Source organism: Mchenga conophoros, linkage group LG3 (genome assembly GCF_057382185.1).
Source record: "Mchenga conophoros isolate Kocher_MC1m ecotype Shallow Benthic linkage group LG3, M_conophoros_male_GT1.1, whole genome shotgun sequence".
In the NCBI taxonomy this organism is placed as follows: Eukaryota; Metazoa; Chordata; class Actinopteri; order Cichliformes; family Cichlidae; genus Mchenga; species Mchenga conophoros.
The window spans coordinates 56,492,491-56,503,266 of record NC_140528.1 but is presented as its reverse complement, the minus strand read 5'-3'; the positions used below and the strand labels follow the sequence as shown (position 1 = coordinate 56,503,266).

Sequence of the window (10,776 nt, the reverse complement as noted above, 5' to 3'; positions counted from 1 at the left end):
TGAAGTAAACTAAAGCCTAAAATACTTAAGTAATTCAACATTATATAATTCACATATACAAATATGAATTGTAATTTTAACGAGTTTAAAAGCATGTAGAATAGCATATGTAGGCAAATATATTTCTCATTTTTTTTTTTTTTAAATCAAGAAGCAAAGACAAAAGGTGGGGGGGAGAAACTGGGCAGGGTTCGGTGGTTGAATAATCCGCCCCCACCAATGCCAAAACCAAATCTACTCCCTTGAAGTACAGTAAGGGTAGAATTCTGTATTACATGAACTAATTTCGAGCTGCAGCAGTGATTGGATTTCCTGCAGAGAGGAAAGGAGGCCAAGCTTTCTCCCGTGGGCCACACGCAGGCCTCAAACAAGACGCTGCACTGATTCTGCATCTGGAAAAAAATTAAGTCTAAATTAATTTTTATATTCATCTTCTAATGTAACCTAAAATCATCCGCAACACAAACATAACAACTTGTACATAAAACATTAATTCGGCGATATTAGTACTCACCATAATCTTAGACTTTGGAAAATAATATTAACTCAAGTGTGTCCCAGGAAAAAAAATCGAATAATTTTCGTGATTTAAAAACGTTTAAATGTTGATGTGATTTCGTTTTTCGCGTTGAATTGACATGACAGAGCACTGCGGGACTAAATACAAGTGTTAACAGAAGGACTGCATGTCGAGTAAAGAATATTTATTTTTAATTATTTACTCAGACATTCATTGAATAGACATTCACTGATACTGACATAGTCTGTATAAATACAAATACCAGTTGGATAAAATGTTAAATAAATAACGGGATTGACGGAATTTTTCAGAAATGCAAACTTCAAGATTAAATGAACGGAATAAAATTTATATTAATATGAATTTCCTGCATCCTCAAACACATTCAGAGATATTTTTTAGACGCTGAAAATATGCAGCTACCAGAAACATATTAAACCGGTGACAGCCGCTGGTGAGCGCAGGATCTCAAGACCCGGAATCCAAATCTCATCCACTGCACTGACTGGAAAGATCAATTTTCCAGGCTCGCAGTTCCTCCTCTGCTCGTGGCTGCTCGCGTTTTTCGTCGATTCTCCTGCCGGATTTTCTGTGTCGGGGGCAGAGAACAGGAATAAACAGGATCAGATAAACAGGATCCTGATTATCTGGTAACCCCACGCGGATAACCAGTTTTTGAAGAACTTGCTTAAAGAAACATATTTAAACTATGCCTTCTCCGTGCGGTTAATGAATTGTGAAATAAAATATGTCATACAGGCTTTTACAAGTCAACAAGTGCAAAAAAAATAACTTAAAAGCCTCTGGAATTAAATAATGGTACAGAAATAATGCCTCATCTGCATAAGAATTATTACCAGTAGTGTGTCGGTACGAGGGCAATTTCTTTTGCAGTTCGTCTGAAAGATGCACTTGCGCTTTGGGATCTTTAGGCGCGTTGCTGCGCGCTGTCTGTCCCGTCTGTGATCGCAGCAGATCGGGGATGACATGAAACACACATGGGTCCTCTGTCGGAATACAGAACATTTTTTATCAATATCGAAAATCCCCCGAGGGAAAAGAGGACGGTTGGTCACCCTAAAGTAAATTTAAAAAATGATCTTAGCTCAGACATACAGCGGGATACGAGGGAGTATCAGGGCTGTATTAAGAAAAACACATACTGTTGATTCGGAGAATAAAGTCTAAATTAGGGAATGATTTCGAGTTTAATCGCGAAAGAGACAGATTTTTCATTTATTTTTTGATGTGGTCCTAATACTCTGTCATACTGATCTAATATTGAACCCGGCTATAAAAAAAGAGGATAGCTTACTTACCGCTGATGTGCGATCCTGGTCTTTCTCCTCGACCTTCAGCCTCACGACAGATGGATCCCCGTATTTCTCTCCGTCTTCATTTTGTTTATGACAGAAATAATATCCTTGATGTTCCTTCCTCACGTGTCGCAGGTTTAAGGAAAAGTATCTTCCATCAGCAGTCCCGTTACCTTTGTCTGTGCAGGAATTCCACCCAAACACAACCTGCTTTTTTATTTCCCATCGTACAGAGAGACACTTGTTGTCGGTAGTTGACGGAATACGGCACGGCAGTGTCGCATTTTCTCCTTCTTTCACGGTGACATTAAAGGGAACCAGAACTGTAACCTGGATGCGCATCTCCCAGCTGTCGCATCTTAATAAATAAAAGCCACTGTCATTGTAAAATATGCGCCTGAAAAAAATGGAAGAGCTTTGAAGGATCCGGTTTTGGTAGCCCCGGGCGGGTGTCCACACACCGCGCTGGTGAACAGCCACCTCCACCTCCCCATGGGGCTCAGCCCGGAGCAGTTTTCCTTCTTCGTCGGTCTTACAGTTTTGTCGAAACCTGAAGGAACTTCCTAAAACAGGCTGGACATCTGCACACAAATAAGGAGAGACAATGAAGACGACGTTGAGCAGCAGGGTTAACATCTCTGTGTCACACTGAACACAGATCAGAACGGTCTTTCATGAGTCCCTCACCCACACCGCCCCTCGTACCAGTGGCGTGTCTAGAAAATTTTTGTTGGGGGGGCCAGGTAGGGGCACAGATTTGGAGAAGGGTGGCAGATGTAATTGGCAGATAATGTTTAAAAAAAAAATTCTACCAACCCTTAACCATAATTCAATAACCCTATAAACCTAATAACCAAATGCGCTTTTAACTCTTATTAGAATGAGATTTTAACCACTACGGTGCAAAGTTTTCAGATACTGCGTTGATAAAGTACAAGAGATACAATCAGTGCTTTGTCAGTGTTTACTCAGCATTCAAGGACAGCAATATTTGCATAGTATTTTTACTGACATATACTGCACATATGTTTTGGGCAAAAACATTTTTTAATATTAAAATACGAACATTTGTAACAAACAATTGACAAATTAGCCAGTTCCAATGTAAAACTTTATCTGCCTGTTAAAAAAAAGAAGATAATCTTCTCACAAACTGGTGTTTGATTTTGAAACAGGAAAAAAGTGGAGAAACAACTGAAAAGACTAACATTTGAATAAAACCTGAAAGCAAGTAAATACTTTCTATGCTGCCTTATGGTAAACTTTGGTAATATTGATAAAGAACAGCACTGGCTGATGATGAAATACAGTCAGCTGGCATGGTGACACTGCCAGTATAACCTGCAGGGCTGGACTGGGACAAAAAAATTGGGCATTTTCACTACAGGCCGACCCACCAGGTATTAAAGCCATAAAGCCTTTGACTGAAAACAAACCCTGTTGTGACAGTGATGTACACTGTCTTGTTGGTATATGTATGATTTCTATACATTTTACGTCAGATAAAAACTTTGGTTGTAAGATTTAGATAATTATTTAACCCTTTAAGACCTACCATAGAACCAAGTCCGCCAGAGCTTATATTATATTTTTACATGCTGTGGAGCCATTTTTGGGAGCATTTCAAGTTGCTATACATCAATACAACCATTATAGCCCAGATTTTAATAATATGTATTCATTAAGTGCATAGTAATTACATAAATTGCAAAAAAGTGCAATAAACTACAAAAAAATTGAAAATCGTTTTTGATTTTTTAACATATATTTGTAGTTAGAGAAATTTAAGAGGCTTATCCCTCAAAACTGTAAATACAAAAAAGTTGCACAAAATAGTTTCCCACCACAGGAAATTTATTTTGAGTGTCTTCATAGTTTTATTTTTGAAATACACCAATTTTTATACACTGCAGGAAAAACGAAAATAAATATTATACTGCAAATTTGCAAAAAAGCAGCATATGCATCAAAATAAACTATTTCCAGCAGTGCAATATGAGTCCTAAGCATCCCAGAAACGACACAGAAAGTCATAAAGTCAAAGATAACTTTTAAAAAGAGCAGTATAGGCCCTGAGGCCCTGATCGCAAAAAAGACTACATTTCCGCGAAAATGACGTCACTTCCGGTTTCGGCCAGGTAATGGCGGAAATGCAAAAGTTCGCGCTGACGTCTATTCCAACGTAGGAAGTGTTTTGAACAGCTGATCGGACCGGCAAAGCTTGTTTCTGGAATATTATGTTTTTGTTCCTGCAAGCGCTTTTTATGCAGTTTTTGCAAAGCTTTATGTGGAAGGAAACCGTGACCTAGGACAAGCTGATGGCACAATATGTAAGTACAACTCCTCCGGTTTCATATGCAAAAAAAATTTTTGCGCTAGCTTACGTGGTTGCAGTGCTACCGGGATTTAAAAATAGTTACGCAAAACAGAGCGTTCCCGCTCCGATCGGCTCTAAAGGGTTAATAAAAGCTAGGTATTTTAAATGAGAATAAGAAAGAAAAGTATTTCTTTGTGCCTTTCCCTGTTAATGCCCTACCTGGCCCCCTGGCAAAACTTTGCTAGACCCGCCCCTGCACAGTTACCAGCTGTCAGCTACATAAAAAAGGATCCTGGTGTTATTTGTCTCTCAGAAACAGTTCAAAACTTCCCTTCAACTCATTCATGTCACCTAAAAGGTAAACCTGTTTCTCCATCACCTGTTCAGCTCTGATGATTCAGTAAGGACATCTCCTGGTTTCATCTTCATGTTTCCCTCTCACCACATATCTAAACCGACATCATGACCAGCAGCTTTACAGCTGTGGCTCCAGCAAACATCAGCTGATACTAGAAATTAATATTAAATACATTCTAACAACAGCTGATCAAGCTTAAACGTGCTGCTGTTGTTTAGCGCAACATCTGCTGGTTTCCTGTTTCTGGTGCAAAGTGGGCGATAAATAAACAAGAGAGACGATCAGCTGATCATTGATCAGTTTCATGACTGAAGTAGCAACAGGAGAGGCAGGGGGAGAGAATGAGAGAAGAAGAGGCAGCTGTGCAGCGTAAACACAGAATAACTCCAGCTTTGTGTCTTTTTCCATTCTAGCTAAAGTTCGGGACAAACTGCGTCTCTTCTCAGCTCAATACGAAACGTGTAATATTTTCTCTGAATGAGGGACCATTCCATTTTTTTAAGGAGCCGTTGGCAACTCTACTAACCTTATGAATAAAATAAAGTTCACTATCAGTAACATCATAGCACCCACCCAGCTGTATAAAAACTCCGTCAAACTGGCTAGAACGCAGTATGAGTTATTGCAACTGACAGTAAAAAGTCAGCACAATGAAAATAAACTCCACCTAAACTTAGTTTATATCTGACCCAGATAGACTGCAGGTCATAACTTCTTACCTGAAGTTCAGTTCACCTGACACTCGGACTGGCGGCTGCCTCGGGGCTCTCCTCCTGCCTCCCCTTCCCTCATCCACCTGCTGGCCTCTGTGGAAGCCCCATCATAGCCACCACCAAACAACGGAGTTATTTCTACACATCGACCTGCATCTGGCCAATCCACCACCTCTCATTGTTCATGCCATTACAAACAAAAATAAAAAATAAGTCACTGGGGATATGCCCGGTATGCCCGATGGCCAGTCCAGCTATGTTAACCTGCAACCAAATCTGCAGCTCCATACAGCAATGTTACGACTTAGATTACATCTTATAACTCATAACTCTTATGTTAGCTGCCCTCAGTAGCATACTGTCTGAAATATTCCACGGCTGCAATAATTCTTTAAGTGTTATTTTTTCCTTGGTATTCTAATTTTACCGAAGTTTACTAAACTCAACAAACTTAATATTACTTACCGGGACATTTATTCTGTCCTCATTTTCTTTCACCGAAAAATTGTTTCCTGCGGTGCCATCTTTTGCGCTTGGCTCTCCTACCTTTGCTAACATGATGCACATAGCGCAGAAGCCGATGCTGCATTCACTTACACTCGGATATCTGAGCGTCACCGTGAAAACATAATCGGACATTTGATATTTGATTGAATTTTATTGTTTTGCCTTTGGGGTGGCACCTGGGGTGGCCAGTCTGGTTGGGGGGGTGGCCTGTGCCCCCCCAGGCCACCCCGCTGGACACGCCATTGCCTCGTACGATCTTTGACACTCCCTATTAGAGTCATTTAAGGACAATGATGAGAGCCAAGGGGGCGCTGGCCACGCCTGCCCCACTTTAATTGGAATCACATGACATGGTAGTCATGTGACTGATGCGGCAGAGAGAGCAGGCGACGAGCAGACAGGCTGCAGCCACTGTGGGCCTCCACAGTAGGGCTCACTGATTTCTAGAATCGATTCAATTCCGATTCACAAGGTCCAGAATCGATTCGATCCACGATTCGATTTAATTCGATTCGATTTGAATCTGGGAAAGTTTGACAGTCAGAAATATTATAATTCAGATCAGTACATTTACATATTTTTGTATCTATAAAAAGGAAGCTGACACACGCAAGACTTTATCAAAGGTGTGAGCATCACAGCAGATGCCTTTGTGTCAAAGTAGCTGAAGATAAAACACAGAAAAACATGAAGGCGAATTTCCTGGCCTGGGATTTTATAAAAATGTTCTGCAGTACATCAAAAACGAAAGAAAACCATTAATCAACACATGAACATTGCCTCTGGAGTTACAGCGGTTTTATTAGAGACACGGCTAAGCGTTTTGCATTTTGCATAATTTTAAAAAGTTTACATTTGTTCAGTATTGAACAGCAGAAATTAGGTTTTCTTTTCGGAAGTATATAAAACGAGAAGAAAAAAAAACGTCGGCCCACAGCGCAGTAAACAACGGTAGACTTGTGCGTAGCAAGCATGCCAATAATGCAAAAAACAGATTTTTAGACAGGAAACTGTTCTTGAAGAGAGAGGGGGGGGGGGGGGGAGAGAGAGAGAGAGAGAGAGAGAGCTGTGCATGTGGTCGAAGCAAAACAGTAAAAGTCAGAGTGCATGACGATGACGATGACATGACGATGTTTAAGTAAAGCGTAGTTTGGATCTTGTTTTGCTGCTGGTTCGGTCAATATTGTTTGGAGAGACATCAAACTAACAGATTTAGAATCAGCACATAAAGGGTGTGAACACAAAGCGCCGACAGATCAGAGTCAGCGAGCTGTCGGCTTTCAGCCCCGACTGTGAGAAAGGCAACATCTAACTGATTCTGATCCGCAGGTAGCGCCGTGTGTTTAAGTCTATGTGCAGAATCCGTGTTCCTGCTCTCATTTACTGTCTTAGCTGTTTGGTGGTTGTTGAAATTTTGTGAGATTTCACCAGAGATTCTGGCATTTCGGGCAAAATAAATTTATATTAAAAAATCGATTCAGGATTTTAATGAATCGATTTTACGTTAACCAAGCCAGAATCGATTTTAATCGATAAATCGATTATAAAAACCAACCCCTACTCCACAGTAGCCGGTGTTCCAGATCTACTGGCGTTTAGATCTACTGGCGTTTAGATCTACTGGCGTTTAGATCTACTGGCGTTTAGATCTACTGGCGTTTAGATCTACTGGCGTTTAGATCTACTGGCGTTAGTCGAACAGATGTGTGGCAGACTTGCGTTTCAGGAGCTGCTACCGACAAACCAGCAAAAAAAAAACGGCAAATGTGTCACCTGTGACACTTGTGAGGTTATCTCAAACACACTCCGTCAGTCTTGATGCTGTTGAACAACAAAATGTTAAAAAATGTGGCGAGTTAACCTGGTGATATCCTCATGCGCGACGCGATCGCGAAAACAGCAAACAATTACCGTAACACCACGCCGATGTTGTTCACAGGACAGCAAGAGTAAACGATCGGGAGACTCTTGTCGTCGTTATCGTTCCCCTCGCACGGTTTGTTTCTCCGAATTCAGCGTTTTTGCTTCACAACTACAGCGAGCAGTTTACTTTGTGCACTAACATGGACTCGAGTCAACCAGCGCCACCTCTGACCAAGTGCCACAGCCTACAGCCAGATCAACTTGTGACACACATCTGCACCACGTTTGAATTTGTATCATGCACAATACATTTGTACCTTTCAATTGTCTCTGTTTGTGCGTCATGCCACTGTCATCTGCACTGGTCACTCCACTTTATTGTCATTGATATTTATATTTAAAAGTGCAATACTGTAATTTTCTGCTGTTCATTCCTGTGCAATATCCCATCTGCCCTCCCGTCATATTTGTTTTCAAGATTTTCTTATTTAATCACTAGTGTACATATATTTATATTTATAGATACATATATATTTAGTCATCTTTTCTCTTTTACCATGTCTCTCTAATATTTTGCTCCTTACTATTTTTCTATTTTCTTTATTATTTTATTTTTATTTTATTATATTTTCTCCTACTGTACCATGCTGCTGAGTGACTGCTGCTTGTCAAACACATTTCATTGCAATGTTGACCCTGTGCTAACTTGCATATGACAAATAAAACTGAAAACTGAAAACTGAAACACCAGGTGCCCTTGCTCAAAGGGAGTTGTCTTAATGTTGGGATTTTCTCTCTATTACTGTAGGCTTTTTACCTTACAATATAAAGTGCCTTGAGGTGACTTTTGTTGTGATGTGGTGCTACATAAATGAACTTTAATTGAATTGAACTGAATTTAAGAGAAGGCAAAAACTTTTGAGCTGAGGTCCCTTAAAGTAGGATAAGTGAGATTTTTTTTTTTTTTTTTTTTTTTAAACGTGCTGACTTCAGATGCAAACATTGCGCCTATAGAAGTAATCTAGTATTCACTTCTGTTCTTTGAATCTGGTTTCATAACATTTTTGCTGAATTGTGTCATAGAAACTGTCACTAAAGCTTCTGAAAGTCTGGATTACAGACCAACCTAAAGGTCCAACCACCTCATCCAAATCATATCTGCTCTAATGACGGCTGAGATATCCAAGAATGCACTTTTTTCCGCTCTGTTTGGGATGCCAAACAAGTCTAAAGCTTGATCAAAACAAGACATCACTCCAAATCTGGCCTCAGCGCTGTCCACTTGGTCATATCGAATGATCCAAAACGCTAGAAACAGCCAGACTTTTACTTTGAAGGAATTTTCAATTCCCCTTTACAGAGGCTCTTAATTATGTGAATAAGAAGTTGAGGAATTAAGTGAGTCCTCATGGTTTAGATTCCTTCTTTCCTTACAACATACCAGAAAGTTGCAGAAGAAGGGAACGAGAATGTTTTACACTTGGAGATAAAAGCAAACAACTCAAATCCAGTCAAGCCTGTCACACGTCTCCACATGGATTATAAAAAACCTTATTTTCCTTAACTTCAAACACATAATATGTCCATATGTCTACGCTGCTCTTCCAGGGAGCGCAGGAGCTTCCTCCCCTCCCTCCCTGTTTCTCAGCAGCATCTACCCTTACTGCACAAAGAGATCACTTCTGATTGGATCAGTTCCAAACTGCCTTTCTGTACAATTAATTCATTAGTTCTAATTAAATGTCACATTTTCATCTCGTTTTGAATCGTTGACTAGTGTCAGTACATTTCATCATAGTTTTCGTGACGTGGGTTGCCACTGCTCTAGTAGGTGTGATGCGTCGGTGGTCGAGCGTGTTCGTCCATAGGCCGTTTGCTGTTCTTTGTTTGGTTAAGCTTTTGAATTGTTCGGCTTGCCTCAGATTAAAAGTGTGCATGACAAAAAGCTGAGGTGCATCCTTGTGCGAAGACGAGCTTCATCCAGCTGTGTTTAGTTAGGCTGGGATTGAGATTCCTGCAGAGCTCTCTGCTAATGTGCATATTTTCTATATTAGAGCGTATCTGTGTGTGTCTCCATCAGCAGTGTGGGACATATCTCCTCCACGTATCTCCTCTCTGCTCCTTCAAAACAAGAGCCCTAAGAGGAGAAACAACAGCAGAGGCCCCTCTACTCCCATGCGATACCATCTGACGCCCACCCAAAGTGCAGCGAGGAGTCAGCGAGGTCTAAATCAAAGCAGCAAGAGCAACATATTTGCTTTTAATCGTGCTTATTTTAAAGCAGTACTCAATGTATGAGACACGCAGTGCGAGCGGATTAAGAAATACCACACACATGCTCAGACATAATTGCATGTTCTGTATTTCTGGGTGACATATTTCGTCTTGCCCTTTAAATTGATGAGCTTCTGCATGTTTAACAGGGTCTCACTGAGTTTATGCTTAACAAGAAGGGCACGGCAGCTCTGAGAATAAAATGTCATAAATGACAGTTTGCATTTATGTGGAATTGTCATAAAACAACTTTGCTGTCATCACTTTAAATCACAAGAGCCTATAAAATCAGTAATAATCAGGTTTGCACATTCCTGCACGTGTTGACCTTTGTTTGAGTGTGTTTGTGTGCTTAGACTTAGATCGCCCAGGTATTTAATTCCTACTTTGTACAGAAAAGGGAGCAGTGAGGATAAACTACAGAGATCTGGCCTCTGGATCTTTTACTCAACACTTATTTTTTATTCAGTTTAATTCTTTAATTTTGTTTGAGTTAAATAAATAGGATTGCAGCTAGTATTAGACATATAAAATGAAAGTTTAATGTCTTAAAAACTAGAAAAAAAATGTAACTTTTTGGGACTAAGAAGTATATGTATCCAATGATACTATCATGTAATGATAGTATCTTTGTATCCTCTCTTTATCAAAGAGTGAACTTCAGTGCACACTCTCTCAAGTATTTTACTTCTCTTTCCTTTTCCAGTGGTTTGAAACAAAATCAACACCACTGTCGTTACCCTTTCTTTTTTAACCTCTGATGACACCATCTCTCTGTGGCAGTGACAGAAAACTTAATCCATTTTGAAACTGTTATTTCTCTGCCAATTCCTCCTCCTTTGTTTAGGGATTACGAACAAACAGTCTGAGCAGTGTGTCCTTATCTTTTCTGAAGGTAAAGGCCTCAG

At 40.1% G+C, this 10,776-nt stretch overlaps 1 protein-coding gene across 1 annotated transcript; it reads right to left on the bottom strand.

Annotated features, from left to right (window-relative positions):
* Positions 1-615: 615 nt before the first annotated feature.
* On the bottom strand, positions 616-2,472 carry LOC146579615 (uncharacterized). The gene is made up of 3 exons (XM_085267985.1): positions 1,840-2,472; positions 1,378-1,527; positions 616-1,109 (listed from the first exon to the last, which is right to left on the bottom strand). The coding sequence occupies exons 1-3, from the start codon at positions 2,470-2,472 to the stop codon at positions 1,035-1,037; spliced, it is 858 nt and encodes a 285-aa protein (XP_085124111.1). The 3' UTR covers positions 616-1,034.
* Positions 2,473-10,776: the final 8,304 nt, after the last annotated feature.